Source organism: Streptopelia decaocto, assembly GCF_964273445.1.
Source record: "Streptopelia decaocto genome assembly, chromosome: 4".
NCBI classification, from domain to species: domain Eukaryota; kingdom Metazoa; phylum Chordata; class Aves; order Columbiformes; family Columbidae; genus Streptopelia; species Streptopelia decaocto.
In genome coordinates, this window is record NC_138658.1 from 26,529,239 (window position 1) to 26,548,582 (window position 19,344).

Below are 19,344 nucleotides of genomic sequence, written 5' to 3' on the forward strand. Positions count from 1 at the left end.
TTGGGATAAAACTCTGGATATCCAGGAAGAATGCTACTCTTGTTGCAGGTGCATCACAGGAAGATGAAAGCGCTAGCTTAATGAGAAGGAGGATTCTCTCCCCCGATGAGAGTTCTTAAGCTTTGCTTAAAGCACCATATGCTTAAGGGGGAGGAGAAAAACGGCAAAATGTTGTTTTTTCATCAGTGATTGCTGCTTGATGTTGCCTACTCTCAGCAGGCAGAGGGTCCTAAAGCATCTATAATTAAACTTGATTTAAAAGGCAAACTGGCAGGATCCCCAGTCACATTTTGTTGCTGAAGAAGTGCCTGGTTAGTATTTAGCCTGTAACTGCTAACTTGTAACATTTTGAAAATACCAGGCGCTCATGTATTGATTGTTTTTGGTTTTGCTATTTAAAGCTAAGAGCTTTTTTAAACTTTTTCGGTGTATTAATGCTTGGCTTTGCAAATGCCAAGTAATTAAACTTTGTATCCTAGCCCACACTTTCTTGTGATGTGCACTTCTGTTATGCATACTTGTACCCCGAATGATTGTAATGATAAGAGGCTACTGTAATTCTGGCAGTGATTAGACTTTACTGCAAGTAAGAATAATGGCAGAATTCTTGTATTTTGATTTCATTCATGTGACTTTTTACCCGCTTTACCTGGAAACAGACAGTACTCTTTTGTATCCTTTTCCTGGCATTTTTGCTGACAGTAAATTTGAGTCAGTAAAACTGCATGCGGCTCTTTAGTCTTAAAAACTACAAGGGACTTGGACTTTGGGGGGACATTTCTGAAATGTGTTCTACTTAAAAGTTCTCAAATAATGCATGTGTAACTTACAGGGTGATAAGATCGACAGACGGGTATGTATGTTTTTGGCACAGCTTTGGCATTTCCTTGCCAAAAGCAGCCCTTTTCCTCTTGTCTTGGGTTTTGCTGGGGAGGTGTTCTTTAACAGCTTTTTGATGTGTTTTCACTTACGGCTTTGTGTTGCACTTGGGTTTGGGTTTTTTCCTAGCGTAACAAGCTCTTTCTGTTTCTCCAGGGGATTCTCTGGGGATACTCCACAAAACTATGGGATAAATATCTTGGGTAGGATAGGTGCTTTCTTTCCAGTGGGGCAGACTCATTCACCATCTGTTCACCTAACAGATGTACTTTCTTTTAAGAAAAATTAAAACTTTTAGAAATGCTGTTTTCCCAGACTGGCCTGTAAGAAACAGCTGGCACAATCTAAAGTAGGAACATGATGATTATTTCCTGACTACTAAAAGAAAAGCTGTTGTTAAACCTGTGTTCCAACCACTTTATATGTTCTACTTGCTAGCAACAAGTTTTAACCTTGGGAGCTACTAGTTGTGAATAGCAAGGGATCTCATTACTAGCAAGTGACCCCTGAAGTGAGTTGTTAGAGTTTCAGGCTGTGTTACTTGAAGTGCTGCTAAGGTGGTTATCAGCAGCAGAAAAAGCAATTTTGAAATACTGCTGCTGTGGAATTGTCTGATTTATTTACCACATTTATCACAGTCGTCCTGAGGGATGGTGTTATTGTTCTCAGCTCTAAATTGTTAGAACAGCAGCCATGGGGAGCTGTCAGCTATCTCAGTAGGGGTTATTGTGCAATGTCTAGGAAATAGCTTTGTGTTGGGGTTTGTTGTTATTTTTTTGTTGTTTGTTTTTGGTCTGTCATTTGTAGAAAGAGGAGCATGGTAAAATTGGTCAAGCCCAGTGGCCTTTTCTCAGGTTTGCTAGAGACATTAAGGCTGAGCATAGGTTGAGGAACATAGCCATCCCTTCAGAGCAGAAGGACTGGGGGAAGCAATTCCCAGCAGTTTTGAACAAGTCTGAGGTGTGAGGAGCAATGAATGGGGGGAAAAAGGGCAGTTTCTCTGACCACTGCATAATGGTACTTGCAGGTGGGGTCAAGCTGCAAGTATGGAGGATGGATGCTCCATCCATCCAGTTGACACAAGGACACTCCATCCCCCAGTGCTATGTCAGGGTCATGTTTCCCCAAAGGGGTTTCTGTGGCAGGGTAAGTTACATAGTTGGCAGTATCAGGAGGCTATTACTGCATCTGATCTGGAAGTAATTTAGGCAGAATTGGTGTGGTGCTTTTACATTGCTCTTGTGCTAAAGGAATGTGGACTCTCTGTGACTTCCAGGGTCCCTTTCAACCTAGGTGACCCTGTAGTTGTGTGAAATGGCAATGACAAAGCAAATTGCCTGTCTAGAGGCTTCAGTATAGCAAGAAGGGCCTGTGTGGTCGGCAGGTTCTTTAGTTAAGTTGTTTGACATGACAATATTATTGCCATTCACTACAGCAGTGTGATGTGGCAGATGATTTCCTGTATGAGCTTGAAAGACCTCTGATTTGTGACCTTGTGTCCTAATTTATGCTTAACCTGAAGACTGGAGTGCGAACACAGTCCTTAGCCTTAATTTGTGGATAATAAAAAGTGGTGAGACAGCTCTTTTGGTATCCTGTCTTGCTTTTGTAGATAAACCTGTTATATGATAGTGAATATCTCTTAAACATATCACGTCATTAGACTGTCTTGGAAATAAGTGTCACCTCATGAGGAAAGACTTGAAAGTGCTGTGTTGCATACAAGTCATGAACTATTTACCAAGTATGAGGTGGGTAGGGGAAATACACAATGGTGATGGGGAAAGCTAAATGAGCCAGTTGGGGGGAAAGAGAATAGGGTTTGGGGACTGTGCAGCTTGCACTGAGGTCTAGATCAGTGGAAACCAGTTGTGTTATTCAGCTGCCAGGGTAGCAGCAAGGAAGATAATCTGTGTTTATACAACATCATGGGAGGGTCACAACAAAGCTGCAGACAAACATACAGTAAGGACTGAACAACAGTTGCTAGTATGGCATGTAATACTTACAGTGAAACACATCAGGCAGGTGCTGTGCAGTTTGTGGTGATGGCTGTATTCTCTGTGGTTCTGACACAGTTTACTTGTGTCCCTGGCAGTAATGAGGATGGTCATGAGGAAAAAGGGACAGAAGCTCCGTTTCCTATGTGTGCAGCATTAGAGGTGACTACCACAGTATCTGTCATCTGTGTTCTCCTACTCCTTTAAGGAGATGGTTCATCTTGGTGATGGTGGTATACTGCAGCAAATCACAGCAACTCAAAAGGAAGTCCTTGAAGGCAGTCTCTTCTGAGCTAGGTATTGTCTTCCAGAGTTGCTGGACTCAGTTCCTGCCTGTTCTGTGGTCTGCAGGGGTAGCAGGGTCTGCTGCTTGCTGGACAGCTGCTTAGTGGCTATTTCAATGGGAAACGGGCTTATTCAAAGACTTTCGGGGGCTTTCTTAGTGTGGGGTGTTGTCGGGTTTTTTGAATGCTTAACTAAAGTTAAAAACAACACTGCCTTCAGCTCTAAAGCACAAGGGTTACCAGAGACATGGATGGAAATTCAGTGTCTCAAGTGCAGATAGCTCTCCAGCAGATACTCTTTGCTGTTGATTAATACCTCTCTTTTCCCATTGTCTTGATCTGTGACTGCTCATTCCAGTATATTTTCTTGCCCCCCCTTTGAAGGTATCCCAGCAGTTCTATAAGCCTTTTCCTGCCTTCAAGACTTCACTTTATCTTCCAGTTACTTTACCTGGTTTATTAGATGTGTGTTTAAAATTTAGTTTTCCATACAGGGAACATTTTCCTTGGTTGCCTTTTGAATGTTGACTGTTGGAAGAGATGTATGCCTATCTTGAATGCTGCCGTGCCCACAGTACCTGCAGCAAAGACAAGGGGGACAGAATTGAGAAGGCAGTCAATTTTTAGATAAAAGCTCATTTTCCCTAGTTAGCAAAAACAAATACTGCAGTTAATATTCTTCTTGCTGGCTTAATGTGCTGACTGTCTGAATCAAAAGCCACTTGAGTATTATCTTACGTTACTTAGAAAACAATAATAGGAGCACATGGCAATTTTTAGTCAGCAGGGGAGGTCTTAGTGATGCATCTCTTTTTATAGGGAATCCTTACCTGGTTTAATTTATGCCTTGTTACTTCTTTACTGGGGTTGTGTGTATGTTCTTTCATGTTACCCTAGTATTAATTATAAATGCAAAACTAATTTGTTATGATTTCTGTATCAGTGCTGATTTGCATTGAGTCACTTTTCACATCTGTGTTGCTTCTTTTGCTCTGAAAAGTTAAATATGAAGGGTTTAATACTTGTTTCATCAAAGCACTTAATCTGTGTTCAGTATAACTAACAAATGGGTGTTTTGAAAGACATGACTTGTGGTTTTTAAAATGAGTGAAAGTGTGTGAGTTTTGAACCCATACAGCTGGTTGGTTGGTTGGTTTGGGGGTTTTGGTTTGTTTGTTTGTTGGGGTGTGTTTTTTGTTTGTTTTGTTTTTAGTTCTGTACCGTGGAAATATAATGATGGAGGGGTTTATTCTTTTCAGGGCAGCAAAGTACAGACCAGGGTTGGACTACTGATGTTGCTTTGCACTTGGCTAAGCAACTGCTCAATTGCTGTCACACACTTCCTTCACAATCCAGCCAATATACCTTTTGTATCCTTGACCTGCTTGCAGAGTAGAACTGCTTGCCTAGAAATTACTTGGATTATTCATGTTCAAGTCACATATTTATTTAGATCAGTTTGCAGGGATGCTGCATGACACGAAAAGAAAATGTGTTGAGGCAAGAGATACAATCAGCTATTTGACAATACTCTGTGTATGCTGACCTGTCTTTAAGATGTGCATGTAATAAAGAACAGTGGAAAGCGATGTCATTCTGTTGGTGTGTTTTTTATCGTGACATGCCCATTTATATTTTTAGTGTGACTTATGCTGACATCCAAGAAATAGGAAGAATGCTTCCTATTTCTGTTGGAGCTTATTTCTAATGCTTGCTTTTCAGGAAAAGATCTGACTAAAGTACACAAGGATAAACTGGCACCTTGTCTAAACTGAAAGTTTGTTTTGGAACAACTACCTACCTTGGGTTAAGCAGACAGTTTATGAGAAAAGCTTCGGGAAACCACTCAAGTCCTTTAAAATAGGAGCTAGTTTTCTGAGGATTCCATCAACTCTTTTGCCTACTTGCTAATTAAGCTTGTTTTTTCATGTGAAAATAATTTTAATTGGGAATTTATATAGGGAGAATTGTGTTATATGTATTGTGCTTATGAAATACCTCAAATACCCTTAACAAGAGCTCTAGCTCACAGGACAGATAGCTGAAAACCTTGGAGAAGAGGAGCAGCTTGTCCAAGGCCTGTGTGCACTTTTGCTTGGCATTTCCATCTACTATAATGACAATTCCCTTGAAAATTACAGGAAGTAAGTATGGTGTAGAAATAAGGGGACAGTAGGGAAAGGTTCTGTGAATGGCAGATGGTGTTTTAAGAGGCTTTTAACTGAGGCGATGCAGTCAACAATATTTAGTTGAAGCACAGAATAGTTTGGGTTGGAAGGGACCTTCAAAGCTCATCCAGTCCAACAACTCCCTGCCATGAGCAGGGATTTCTTCAAGCAGATCACGTTGCTCAGAGCCCAGCCTGGCCTGAGATGGGGCATCTACCCACCTCTCTGGGCAACCTGGGCCAGTATTTTACCACCTGCATAGTAAAAAAAAATATTCAAAAAATAGAAATATTTTCTATGCATGTTCCTTATGGGATACAGAATAACTGACCCATGGCTAGCTAGGCAAAGCAGGTAGTTGTTTTGCACAGGTCCTCCTAACCTGCATATTCTTGGGCTCAGAACAGATGTCAGTGGCACACCGAAGAAAATTGCATCTTGAATGTAAAGCATCTAGTGTGGTTAAGACTTGAGACAGATAATTAGTCATAGCTGGACAAACCACCTTCAGGAAAGACTGGGTTTGCTTCTTTTCAGCTGTTACACTGTGATTTATCTCTTCCTTTTAGGGAGAAGCTGAAACAGCTGATTGAGAAGAGAATTGGAAGAGAGAACTTCATTGAGAAGCTTGGCTTTATTAGCAAACATGAACTTTACTCCAGAGCTGCTCAAAAACCACAGCCTAGTTTTTCTAGCCCAGACCACATGATGTTTGATCATGAATTTACCAAACTTGTAAAGGAACTGGAAGGTGAGATGTTATGCTCATTTCTGTAGTTTGTGATGAACTGATGACTGAATTACCAAATGCGCTTAATTGTAACCCTATTAAAAGTAGTGTGATGATACTAAATGGAATATTCTCAAATACGGGTTACAGTAATAGCTTTAAATGATCATAAACCCAGGCTCACAGTTGAAGTATTTAGTAAAAATACTAAATGGAGAGCTTCATATTCTTAAGTGAAATGATTCCCAATACGTGCTGTGAGTTATCACACTGTGTCCAAGAGGTGTGTTTACCTCTGCTCACATAGAGACTAAAGTATTGAGCACATATGATGGTCATAGGAGCTTGATTCATGTAAGTATGCAATATGGGTATTTGCCGTTTCTAACTGATTCATTAAGAAAAATTATGAATGTTGAATTTTCTGGCCTGTTAGAAAATGATAGGGACTTTATTTACTTGTTTTTGTTCTTCACAAAAGAGAGAGGTTGCCATCATCCTTAACATCTAACTCATACTGTTTATTATTATAACGTTGCCCAACTTCTGTCAGTCCAGAGAAGGAAAAAAAACTTGAAGCAGCAACAGTAAAGATGGTTTTGCCCAATCATGTTTCATCTGCATATTGCCCTTGTAGTCTTAAGTCTTTTACTTGGGCAACAGCTATAGTGGAGCCCTCGTGCAAGTGAAACATAGCTTTTTTGAGGGAAAGGACTAAAAAGACCCTTTTGCTTTTATGAAACTGTGTAAAGCAGAAAGTGTGCAGAACTTGCTATTAAGAAATTGTTATTTCCAATTTTCTTAAACCTGTTTGTGACAACTGCTGTTTTAAAAGTGCAGGTTGAATTTTTAATGCTCTGAACTCAGTTAAATTGTAAGACTGTTTTGAGGACAAAAGAGATACGTGAACTGGGCTTTAGCTGGCAAACTGTTTTTGACAGGTGTCATAAGTAAAGCTATTTACAAGTCCAGTGAGGAAGATAAAAAGGAGGAGGAGGTCAAGAAGACATTGGAGCAGCATGACAACATTGTGACTCACTACAAAAAAGTCATTAGAGAGCAGGTAAGAGGAAGTTACACTGTACATGTGCATGTAGAAGTTTTTTGTTCTGGCTTTTGGAGGCACTGCAGGGCTGTTTGATACCCGATGTTCCAAAACAAGTAATAAGAAATCTAGCAATGCAGAAACAAAACACTTAAGCCAAGAATTTCTGGCTCAACTGAAATGTCAGTGTTTAGAAGAACAGTTAAGTTTAATTCTTTTCCTGGGGTACATAGACTCTTTCCTATATTTAAGTTTTTCTTTTCAAATGAGGAACTGCAGTATTTGCAGCCTTTCAAAAAAAGATGTAATTCTATGCTCTCACCTTTGAAAAGATAACAGGGAAAATGTGGCTGAATGAAGAAATGAAGTTTGTCAATGAAGTCTGGGTATACTTGCTGTGGTTAGACTCTCAAATATTTTTCTTCCCCAACAGTAGTTAACTTGTTTTGTTGCCACAGCTTAGAGAGCAAAGCTAATTAACTTAGCTAATGGGGAGCTGAAGAAGGTGTTTGTAGTCCAGGGACATGGAATAGACACAAAATACAGCAGTAGATGAGGAATTAAGGGACACTTTTCAACCTCCAGTGAGGCTTTAAATACTCTTGAAGTGGAGCAAATGTGCTGCAGCTTCAGTGTGATGAAGAAAAATTACTATTGTCAGATTTAATGTGTTTCCTTTTTTTTGTTCTCCCGCTGTCCCTGCTAAGGGGATGCTGGAGCTTTCTTCCAAAAGATTTGGAAGGCATTGGTCTGGTGTGACAGGCTGCTTCTGTTTCTCCCTGCCTTTTTTCCTAGAAATAGCGATCTTGGTTTGCATGAGGCTTTTCTGTTCATCTCTCACAGGTAACACTGGCAATATCATGAACCAGTAGTGTGTACTGTTGGAGTAAAGGTTTTTCTGTTCTTTCCTTCCTGATGTTGTTGTATTCAAAAGTATTATTACTTGAAGTGTTGTTGTTTTTTGGTTTTTTGTTTTTTTTTTTTTAATTATTATTTTTTCTTTTTTCAGGACCAGGAGCTTGAAGAATTAAAACAACAAATTAACACTTTAAAATCTCAAAATGAACAGCTCCAAGCAACAGTTACACAGCAAGTGTCACAGATCCAGCAGCATAAGGACCAATATAATCTCCTTAAAGTACAGCTAGGTAGGTTCTGGAAAGAATAATTTAAAAAAAAATTCTAGTGCGAAAGATCTTGTGTAATTTATGGCAAGCTACAGAACAGCTCCAGCAGACAACCTTCTGTCACTTCAGGCTTGCTGTTGTATCTTCTGTAGCATATACAAACTTGTGAGAGAGATAAAACACACTTTATACACGGTGATGTGAGTATTGCAAACAATTTCGTTTAAGCATCAGACTTGCTTCATTTCCTACAAATACTAGGTTTTGCTTTAAGTGCCTTGACACTACAGAGTAAAGCATGGTAATAACTAAAAGCACAGCTTGAAAAATGTGAGTTGTAACTTGTTCTTGCTTTGTGCTCAAGTTTTGTGTTTCTTGAAATAACAGGTCAGTTTTCTGCAAGATGCGTTTAAGCACATGAGCTAGGGTCTCTTTGCCGCATAAGCCTATGCATTGGCAAAACAGGCACCTGAAGAAGACCACTATAGACCCCACAGGTCATTTAACTAGACACATGGAAATACTGGGATTAGTAACAGCTTCTGACCTGATCCCGATGTCACATCAGGTGCCTGGTGAAGGGTGAGAGCTGAAGCTTGCTGTAGGAACTGTTTGCTCCCAGGGAACTGCTGGTAGAGGCTTTCCACATCTTTGTTTCTTAAGCTAGTCCAAAATATTCATTGCATGTTCAGCCTTTTTCTTAAGCTAGTCCAAAATATTCATTGCATGTTCAGACTTGGAGGGGGAACAGATTAGCCATGTTCTTTACTGAAGTTTGGATCTGTGAATGAAAGCATGAATTAGGGAAGAATTGTCGTATGACAGGGTGTGTAATATGAGGCCTGTTACTGTCATTAGAGAGACTGCTAATGGAATGTTTAAATCAGGACAGTATATTCATGTAATTTTGAGGTCAAGTTGCGTGGTAAGCTGTATATGACATGATTTCAGAAAGTAATTCTTATCTTTGGAATTATTTACAATTAAATGAGGTAAGGAAACAATTGTCCTTCCTGTATTGAATGATCTGTCTATGAACTTACTTTGGATGAACTGAATGACTAAACCAGCACACAGACACAGCCTTGGAGGAATGGTAAATTAGAGGTCTTTGAACTTTTGATAAATAATTTTTAAACACGCTGCTTCAGTTCTTGAGTTAGAATGGCTTGTATTGCCTTGTGGGGTCAGAGGAAGCCAGTCAATACATACTTTGTGTTTGAAGCCAACTTCAAAATGATGTTCCTGTTTGTGACCTTTGTTATAAACTCTTTTAGGAAAGGACACTCAGCATCATAATTCCCACAGTGATACATTCCAGATGAATGGCATTCAGACAGAAGAAGTGAACAAATTGAAGGAGGAGTTGGAGGAATGGAAAACCAAGCATGAACTGCTGCAAGGACAGTTAAGGGAAAAGGATTCTGTGATTGAAAAATTAGTAAGTACTAACTGTCTCAGAGGAACTTGGTGTGGCTTCCAGTTCCTGTTTTCAATTATAGTTTGCTGCAAGCTGTGTAAGTCGTCATTATTGCATGCTGATAACAGGAGCTATGGTGAGAGAGGGCTTGAGCAGAGCCTTTTCTGCTTCACGTTGTTCCCAAGAGTACTTTGTGCAGTTGCCTGTTGTACTGTAGAATCTGTGTTCTTTAGTATGTTTTGGGTGGGGAAAAAAAATGGTAGGTGTCTCCTAGGAGCATACTGGGGGTAATGCATAAGATGTACTTAGGGTGGCCTGCATTTGACCTCCTTGTCAAAATGCAGGATGATGCTGCTTTGATTTTGTGTTTGTGTCTTATGCATTTGAATTGGTGAAAGATGTTTTCACATCCACCTTACAGGAGGCTATCCAGCTGCTCTGTTGTAATCAGAAAGCTTTATGATGTGGATTTCTTATCCTTTTTGCACCTTGTCTACTGGGAACTTTAAATATGTTGTCAGACTGTGTTGTCAGAACACAGTCTGTCTGGTTCTATGGCTGATTTTCCTGTTGCTGTTGCAGAAGTCTTCACAGTTGGAAATGGGAACAGAGCAGTCTTCACAGATCAGCAAATCTGGTGGCTTGGAGCACAACAATGAACTACAGAAGGTGAACTTGTGGTATTTTAGCAAAGCTGCAGTGAACAGTGGTAGCTGGGGATAGGAAGGAGCATGGATTCCTGAGCATGTTGATGTTTTTAATGGTGTATGTTTATGTGGTGACGGTAATAATCTTGGAGCATGAAGATTATGCATGCAAAAATGTATCAGTTGCTTTTGCTAAGCCAGTTTGAGCCAGCCAAAGACACATGAACTGATGCTTTGGTCTTGAAAAATCTGTTTACCCATTGGAAGACATACTTTTAAATATTGATATGAAAGCTTCGAGGTATTAGATGTATCCCATAGAATAAATGTTTAAATATCTGAAGGTTCATTAATTTAAGGCAGCTGTTTCTCAAATAATACTGTGATTAGGAAAATAATAATGCCTGGGCTGATAAGTCGTAATGAGTTTCTGCACCAAGAGTAAACATGGTGGAGGATGCTAATGGAAGTGCTAGTGGTGTGAAACACCTTTAAACACATGACCAAGGCTTGGACAGGTGGCTTAGTTGAACATTCTACAGAAAAGAGTTTGTAAGACCAGGGTGGAAAATAGTGCTTCTTGCTGACTAGTTTTGGCTTCTAGAGAAATGGTTGCTGTGCTCTTATTGAGAGAGAAAGATACAGCTTCCCTCTCATGTATGCTAGTAGGAAGCAGTTGGTCTGGTAGCAATTAACTTAAGAAAAAATAGTGAATAATTACCTTGTTTTATCAAATTAACTTAAAAGTATGTTTCTTCTTTGTTTCCCAAAGGAACTGGAAAGGCTCAGGAGTCAGATACAACTACAGTCTGCAGAAATCTCTAAACTTCAGACTGAGAATCAAAAGCTACAAGTATTGGTACCGGTAAAAACTTGCTTGTTTTCTCTTTGGGGACTAAATCTTGATGACTTTGGTTTCCTGCTTAGACTATCTGAAGCGATTGTTTTAAAAATGCGCATCAGCAAGTGATTCCAACAGTGTTTCAAATCAAGGAACGTGTTACCTAGACAAATCCTTCATGAGGAAAGAGGGGAACTTGCAGTGAAATTAGTGCTCTGTGAGGCCATTGGTCTATGGTATTTTTAAACCAAGGAATACCAACTATTCAGTGTTTCAAGCTTACACCTTAATCAAAGGTAATAGTCTCCCATGAGAGACAAATGCATGATATCATGTATTTTAGAGGGATCATTATTCTTCTAAACAGCTGAGGATACTAATTTGAAAGTCTATGTACAGCTGAATGGCAAATCGTAGGTATATCTGTCTATGCAGACCTCCAAATGCTTCAGAACTTTTAGCTGTGTGTTGAAGAGATTTGTTAATAAAGCCTTAGAGAATAACTAAATGTGATTCTGTCCTCAAAACTAGTGGATGGCATTAGACAGTGAATGTTCATCTAGAACACTTAGAAAGTGAGTTGCATGAAAACATTACAGACATTTCCACTACAGAGCTGCAGGAGCACAGGTCATGCAAACAATAAGTGATGTTTGGTGTTTAAGCAGAATGAGGGTAGCTCCTGTGTGCCCTGCTTGACAGCTCTGCTATAATAAAGACAGGGTAGCTGGTCTGTGGTGGCTGGACTCACTTAGGCTCTTGCTTGTGGCTGGCTTGTTTTGACTTGTGCACAGAGTTCTAATTTTGGCATTGTAAGAAAGAGGACTTGTGCCAGATAAAACATGAAATGTTTAATGTACAGATCATCTGAGAGAGGAAGGCTTTTAAAACCTCCAGCATCTAAAGTCTCAGCTGCTCTAAGATGCCATTGCACATATGTTGACCATTTATGCTCATGAGGCAAAGGCTCATTCAACTGCTCTATGCTGCTGCCAGTTGTCAGGCCACTTAACTGCCATCCTGCAGACTGTCTACCTTTCCTAGAACTTTGACTTAAACACATATAACTGGAGAAGCAATTAATGCCATAATGCAGTTTTAGCTGAAAGACAGCTGCCACAGTTTGGAAATAGCAAGTTTGGGTAGGGCTGGCTGAGACTAAACTATTGCTTTTTTTTAGTAGTCACATAGAAAATTTGGATGTTTAGCCTAATTAAAAAATCTTTGGCATGTAAGAAGTACTTGAGTGAAAGCTGGTGGCCTGTACAGGACAGGATCTGCTGGAGAGGGTCAGTGGGAGTCTCTGTACAGTACAGCTTCTGTGAAATAGAGGATGCATATTGTGTTTGCCTTTTTGTGTGCATGTGCATATGTGTTTAAGACCCCAGGAAGCACAGATCTGTTCCCTGATGCCTTGCAGTGCAGGAGATACATACCTGTCACATCTTGGCTATGCTGTAAGAAGATATGTTTTTAAATTCTACAACTGACTGTAGTGTCTTAGCTTGCTGTCATCGTATGTGTGGCATTCAGTGCTCTGATACCAAACTTCTCCACAGAATGCAACTGCAGATCCTGTGTTAGGACACAGCAGTGCAACAGCAGCACAGAACTCTGAATGGAAGGGACGACTTGAGCAAGAAATAAAAGAATTGAAGGTTAGTAGTGGATCACCAAATTAAGTCACTTGATACTCAGCCTTCAGTGAAGACTTCTACAATAGGAAAGGCTTGGAGTATAAGTAATTTGTTTCTTCAGCATCTTAGATGTTTCAGGTTATGGAAGGGAAACTGGATGTGTCTCTTCCATTTATTTTCACTTGGGAAATGTCTGCCTTTAAATAGTTGGTAAGGAGAGCCTAGCAAATAGCTTTATTCTGACATGAGCAATCCAGTTTGGCTGGGAGGATGGTAGCCATTGTTCAAGACTTCTACCAATCTTACTCCTGGTTGGTAATAAGGGGTGTTTGGGTAAGGAAGTGTGTACGAGCAAGGCCACAGGGTGCTTGGTGGAGCTGGAGCAGTTGCAAGTAGCGTATGGAACGTGTTGGTAGGAAACAAGGTTTCAGCTGTTCCCGTGCTTATGGTGTAATTTGGTGTGGGATTTTTTTTTCCTGTTGCCAGAGTGAAGTAAAAGCCCTTTCTGAAGAAAAAGCATCACTAAAAGAGTACCTGGATTCGTCCAGTAGTACCGTTGCTATATTGCAAGATGAGAAAAGTAAACTTCAGCAAGAAGTGGCAGAATCAAAGAAAGAACAGGATGATCTTCTGGTGCTTTTGGCTGACCAGGATCAGAAACTATCTGCACTGAAGATCAAATTGAAAGATCTTGGTGTACCGGTAAGCAGAACAATGGATCAAGTGAGTTCTCAGGTTTGTGGCAGGTCTGAGTGGGCTGGGTATGGTAATAGTTGATCCAGAAAATCTGGCGAGGCATCTTTCTATAAGTAGGGGGCTGTTGAATCTATCAGAGTTGCTTTCTGAACTTATATTGGCATCCATCAGTAAAAGATGATTACTGCTTCTTGAAAGCAGCGTTGAGTTAGGGATGTTGAGAGGTACTTGCCAAACTCCTGTGATGAAAGCTACTTGTAATGTATGTCTGGAATGATACCTGACCATGTGCCTGGGCTTGCTGCTGCCAACTAGAAGGTAGATGATGGCCATGTTCTAATCCTAAGGGATGGTTCTACAGATAATACCGAGTCATAACCAGAAAGCTTTAGTCTTAAGCAGTGCTGCAAACTGTCAGGGCAGTTTCTGTGAGCCTTGTCTTCTCGGCAGTTTCCTTTAAGAATCCTTGTGACTCACATCTGAAAGTGTGACCGCAAGATGGACATAACCAACTGTTGTGCTGCAGTTACTGTGACAGATATGTTTTCCTCCTCAACCTATTTGGTCAAGAATGTTGGTTTTAGTTCACGCAACTCTGTGGGAAACTGAAATGTGTATGAAGAAACTTGTTCAGATTTACAGGGCAAAACTGATGGTGCTCAACAGAGACTGCTGTTTGCAGTAGTCAGCCATCTTTAGTAGAGAAGTTAAACTGTGTGACTATACAAGATGACAGTTGCCTTTATTAAGTGCTAACTGATACAGCATGATAATCTTAGGTTAGTTTTAAGCTTATTTTTCAGTCCCTCAGCATTTGTCTTGCCTTCAAAAGGTTGGATCAGAGTAAGGGACATTACTGTTTACAACAGATTTTTCTTAATTTCAGGTTGAAGATGAAGATGATATTGAATCTGGAGATCAAGGGGATGAAGATGAGGATGGGGATGAAGAGGAACAAGACTAGAATGCTCTTGTGTGTTACTGTAAAAACTAGATTGCATTGCTATTGGGGAAAAAAATCTATTATTGGTATACAAAGCAAAACATCTGCTTATGAAAAGCAGATGGGAAAATGACAACTGTGGGACTGGTTATAAGTTACTGAAGTGTTTGAAAACAATTCATGTTAGGTAAAGCCAACAAAAATCACTATTTAAGTTATACATGAGTCTCCCAAATTGTACCTGTTTAGAAGTTGCTTCAGGCACTGTTTAAAGCATGGGGATGGCAATGTTGCTGCCTCAGTCATTGACAAAAGTCCTGTCTATTCGTCTATGGTTTTAACTTTCTAGGACTCTTAACATAATTAAATACAACAGTATTTGGTTTAACATCTGTCAAATGGAATAATTGCCTCTGCCTTCAGCATGGAGCTTCAGTGTAATTTGTGGCTTCTTTGAAAGAGCAGTGGCAAGGTGGAACGGTTGGTGGTGGCTGTGGTGTGTGCTGGCCGCTGTGTCGGCCTCTGGGCTGTTTCTCTAGGCATGAAGGGACCTGCACAACCTGGAGTGCCTCAACACCCGATACGGCTGCATTTGGAACCTCCCAGAGGGAACCACAATACTGTGCTAATAATGTGGAAGAGGTTTCAAGGAAACCTGTGCAAGATGGTGTTTTTAAGAACAATCTCTTTGGAAAAACAAAGTCCAATACACTCTTTCTAGAGATCTAATGTGCTACCCGGTCAGCATAAAAATAAGTAAAAATCTTGTTGACTCCTTCAGTAAGGAAATGAAAGCTACTATGATTTATATAACTTATTGGCTCTTGACAAGTGAATAAAAGATGAAATTTTAAAAGAAACTTAATATAGTAAATGCATCAATTTCATTTTTTGGTAATAATAATAATAGGTATGTCCATTTAGTACTCATTTAATTATCTTGTCCTGTTTTAATAAAATGTATTTTAATACATATGTAAAATTGTCTAAAATCCAGTCTAGAGTGGCAGATGAAGGTAATAATATACCATGTACTGGAGGTTCTCATCACAGGGGTATATAGGGATGCTGGTTTAGTTTTTGCATTTTTCAACAATGTAGACTTCAGTAGCTGCTTAACTTCCTAAGAGTTTGTTTGAGTTTTTTACACAATCATTCTTTAAATGATAATTTGAGAAAGACCAAGAAGGAAAGACTTTATAGAAGTCACCTTACACTCAGTGTGTGTCTAATATGAAATCATTGGAAAGAGTAGTTCAAATAAGCTCTGCTCTTGACCTTGGTCCTTAGCCATATTTTTGTGGAATTGGGGAGAAAAGGGCAAGGATGGGAAGCAATGGCAGAAGAGAAGCTGAAATAAGGCAAGAGATGCATGGATTACAAAAACAAACAAAACCAACCCCAAAACCAACCAACCAAAAAAACACAACTAAACAAATAACAAACAAAAAACAAAACCAAAAAGCCCCACAAACACCAGAAAGCAAATAATCACACCACCAAACCCAAAAATCAGCAAGGAAGGTATGAAGTGTCTTGATGTATTTTGTTTTTGATGCATAGGAGGGAAGTGAAGGCTATTTGCTTTGTCAGGGGTATTTTGGAGCTCTTGTCAAACTACACTGAGTGATGTATGGTGCTAGAAGTTAGGAGGGGGAATAACAATAAAAAGTGTAATTTCTGCCCAAGCTTTCTGTGCTAGGACTGATCACAAAATAGGTGAAATGGTATGCTGTTATCCTTACAGATACTACAGTCACAAGGTGGCATTATTACAAATAGCTGAAGAATTTAAGTACTTAGTTCCCGCTATGTGCATGGATATAGGCTGATATTCATCATCCCCTGAAAATTCTCTTTACAACTAGGTTTCTCCTTCATGCACAAAGCAAAGGGAGTCTTTAAGCATGGTGTCTGCAATATGTTAAAGAAAAAAATAAGTTTAAATCTGGACTTCATGGTATGAGTTTTATATAATGACCTGGATCATACTAGTTGTCAGCTTGCTCATAAGCATAAACACAGACTCAGGATGAAAAAACACAAGACGTGATTGATGGTCTGGCCTAATGTTGACTGGGAGCTGTTAATCTGGCAACCTTACCTGGACATCAGTGCCACTCCCAAAAAGATGGTTTGCTTCAACGTTTTTTTTTTTGTTGTCATTCTCTGCAGTGTTATGCTTGAGAAATTCTTTGTTTTGGAAGGAACTTCAAAATGTTTGAAATGGCAAAAAAATGAAGAAACAACTAAGTGGGATAGGAAGTGCATGAGGCAAACTGATTGCAAACAGGTTTTTAAAAAGCCTGTTCAAAGTGCTTTTTAGAAGTCCTGTTTTGTTGATGATTTTATTGCACCATTCTAGTGGTGCACCTTCCTGCTGTTAGTAGGTGTGTCTGCATTATAACTGTATGATTGGCAAACAGGTGACCTTTGACTGGAAGATATTCACTGTGCATTCTTGGCTGTGTCATGAGAATTAGATTTATTTTTGTTTCTTTGGAATCTTGTCCCATCATGACTGGGACATCATGAATGCAGAGGATTTTTCCTCACTCTGCGCAGGGCTTGGATCCTATCCGCATACTCTCTTTGTCAAAGCAAGCAAGTGATCGTGAGGAGGTAAATATATCCCTGGTTTCTAGCTTGGTTGTTGCACATACTGACCTTGATACAGAAAAACAGGCCCAGGAGTGCTGAGCTGCAGAGAGTACCAGGAATGAAAAGCAGAAGCAACTAATTCTGGTTATTGTATGCTAACAGTAGAACACCATAACCCACCAGGCAGTGTGGGTGCTGTCATATACATCCTTTCAGTGCAAGGGTTTTCAGAAAAGGTCCAGTGCTGTATTGTCTGAACAGGGAAAGTCTCTGCAATTTCTTTAAGACAGCTGCTATATAATCTTCTGGATCAGTTGTTTGCAAAGTACAGACTTCAGGGAAGCAAAAGCAGCCTTACCTGTGATACGCAGCCTCTGCCTAATGCTGATCTGCAAGCTCAAAAATCGCCAAACCCTCTTCATTTGTGTGAATTTCTTACTAGAAAGTAAAATCAAAACAAAGTGTTCAGCTTTTTTGTAAATACTTCACTAGAAAAAAAAAAGTTTCACTTTCTTAAAATTACAAGTGTAAGGGAAAGCCTGAATGAGGAAGAGATGGGAGACTGAGTGGGGAGCTAGTTGCCAAGCAATCCCTCAGCTCCCACGTTATGCTGGAGGGAGAACGAGGACCTTTTCAGCTATTCTTCCTGAGTGCCCAAGTGTTGGCCAAACGGCATCTCCATTTTAAATAAATAGCTGACTGGGTTCCCCCTGCCTTATGCAGTTGTGAGCAAAAGGATACCAGTTGCAAAAGGACAATTACTGTAAAACAAGAACGAGGTCCTTGTGGTTGGCTGAGCTGTGCACTTTTCTTCTGTAGCTCAACTCCGTTGTAAAGTGAAACACGTATTCAATTTGTTTGCTGTTCCTCTCAAATGCTATTTAAGGTGAGACTAGCATCATACTACTTATTTCTCTCTGTTACACCATTTGACAAGTTTCTAAATCACATCTTGCACCTGCATGGCACTGTTACGCACGTGTGCTTTGTGTGAAACAGCCTAATCACAGACCCTTTGCAGAAATGGGTGTTGGGTAGTGACATCTACAGCTCATCTTTACCAGATGAGATGTTGTAGATCATCTGGCATGCTGATCCAACTAAAGTGATTTTTGAAAAACCACAGGAGCTCTTGGTGGAAACAAGTGGTGAATCTCTGTCACTAGATAGGTAGTTGCAGCCCTTAGAAACTGCTCTCTGAAATTTGTAGCCCCATTGAGAAGGCTGTAGGGTTTTCTGTGCCTATCTAATTCCTTTGCTTCATGAAGCAGCCACAGAACATGACATTACTTTAAAATGACAATTCAGAAATAAGAAATGGGTCTGGACAAGCCTGGGATCACTTTCTGCTGCTTATTTAAGAAACCAATAACTTTATGATACTGTGCTTCTCAGTCATGCTTGCCCCAGATTTCCAACAGGTGGGAGCCAACTTGCGGAAGCACAGAAGTCTATGAAGAAACTTTGCTGGTACTTGCATGACTCTGCATTTGCTTCTTGAACTCCTGATCACCTGCTCTTCCCCCTGCGGACAGATTTATTACCGGTATCTTAACATATTTCCAGGGATGTTATCTGAAAGACCTTTCTGATTAATTCTGTATCTGGCTTATCCCAGGTTTTAGCCTGTCATACCCCCCCTTTAGAATAAAGGGCAGAGTGGAACAAAGGGTCTGCATATTCACAGCTTAAGACACAAAGTAGTTGCAAAATGGTAGGATCTCTGCTGCCTCAGTGGAGGAGGGGCCAGGTTGCTGCATGCTCACATCTCTAACTCTACAGGCTCCCTCTGTGGTGTGTACTTACACCAGTAAATCCATCACGGATTTGGACATTTCACTGGATAGCTCCTGGATAAACATATAGTCCCAAGGCAAACGAGAAATGAGGTTTTCCCAGTAATTAAGGGAGTCCTGAGATACGTATTAATTTAAACTATCAGTATGAGCCTGCTGAACACTCACAGTGACATGCAGTCTAAACTGAGACCAAAGCACATCCAAATATTGTTTCATGTCATCACCCATGATGTATGACAGCACAAAGTCACAAGGTGTGCCTCAACGTGCCCTCCTGGAGGATGCCAGACTCTAATCTGTGTGCTTTCAGCCTCCAAAATGATGATGCAAGGGACAGCAATTTACTGCAGGCTGCATTCTTCTCCCAGTGGCTCGGGCAGGCATTCATGTGGCTAGGAGGGAGAAAGATGCTGAGATAATTAATTAGTTAGACCTTGTTTGTCCTTAGGCGGCCACGGTAGCCAACTGGGCCTACCGCAGTGATCCTGGGGAACGCTTTCGTCGTCAAGCTCCAGCGTGGCCACCAG

At 40.2% G+C, this 19,344-nt stretch overlaps 1 protein-coding gene across 4 annotated transcripts in view; it reads left to right on the forward strand.

Annotated features, from left to right (window-relative positions):
- Positions 1-15,399, forward strand: part of USO1 (USO1 vesicle transport factor) — a 37,721-nt gene extending 22,322 nt beyond the window's left edge. For 2 of the 4 annotated variants that reach the window (XM_082051051.1, XM_082051054.1), the window contains 12 exons: positions 833-853; positions 4,423-4,533; positions 5,189-5,307; positions 5,901-6,082; positions 7,003-7,124; positions 8,116-8,254; positions 9,511-9,674; positions 10,236-10,322; positions 11,073-11,165; positions 12,701-12,799; positions 13,265-13,480; positions 14,361-15,399. In XM_082051051.1, the coding sequence (XP_081907177.1) occupies positions 833-853; positions 4,423-4,533; positions 5,189-5,307; positions 5,901-6,082; positions 7,003-7,124; positions 8,116-8,254; positions 9,511-9,674; positions 10,236-10,322; positions 11,073-11,165; positions 12,701-12,799; positions 13,265-13,480; positions 14,361-14,438 (1,431 nt within the window). In that variant the 3' untranslated portion in view covers positions 14,439-15,399. The remainder of the gene's footprint in view (positions 1-832; positions 854-4,422; positions 4,534-5,188; positions 5,308-5,900; positions 6,083-7,002; positions 7,125-8,115; positions 8,255-9,510; positions 9,675-10,235; positions 10,323-11,072; positions 11,166-12,700; positions 12,800-13,264; positions 13,481-14,360) is intronic. The other 2 variants (XM_082051052.1, XM_082051053.1) reach the window with 2 other exon arrangements.
- Positions 15,400-19,344: the final 3,945 nt, after the last annotated feature.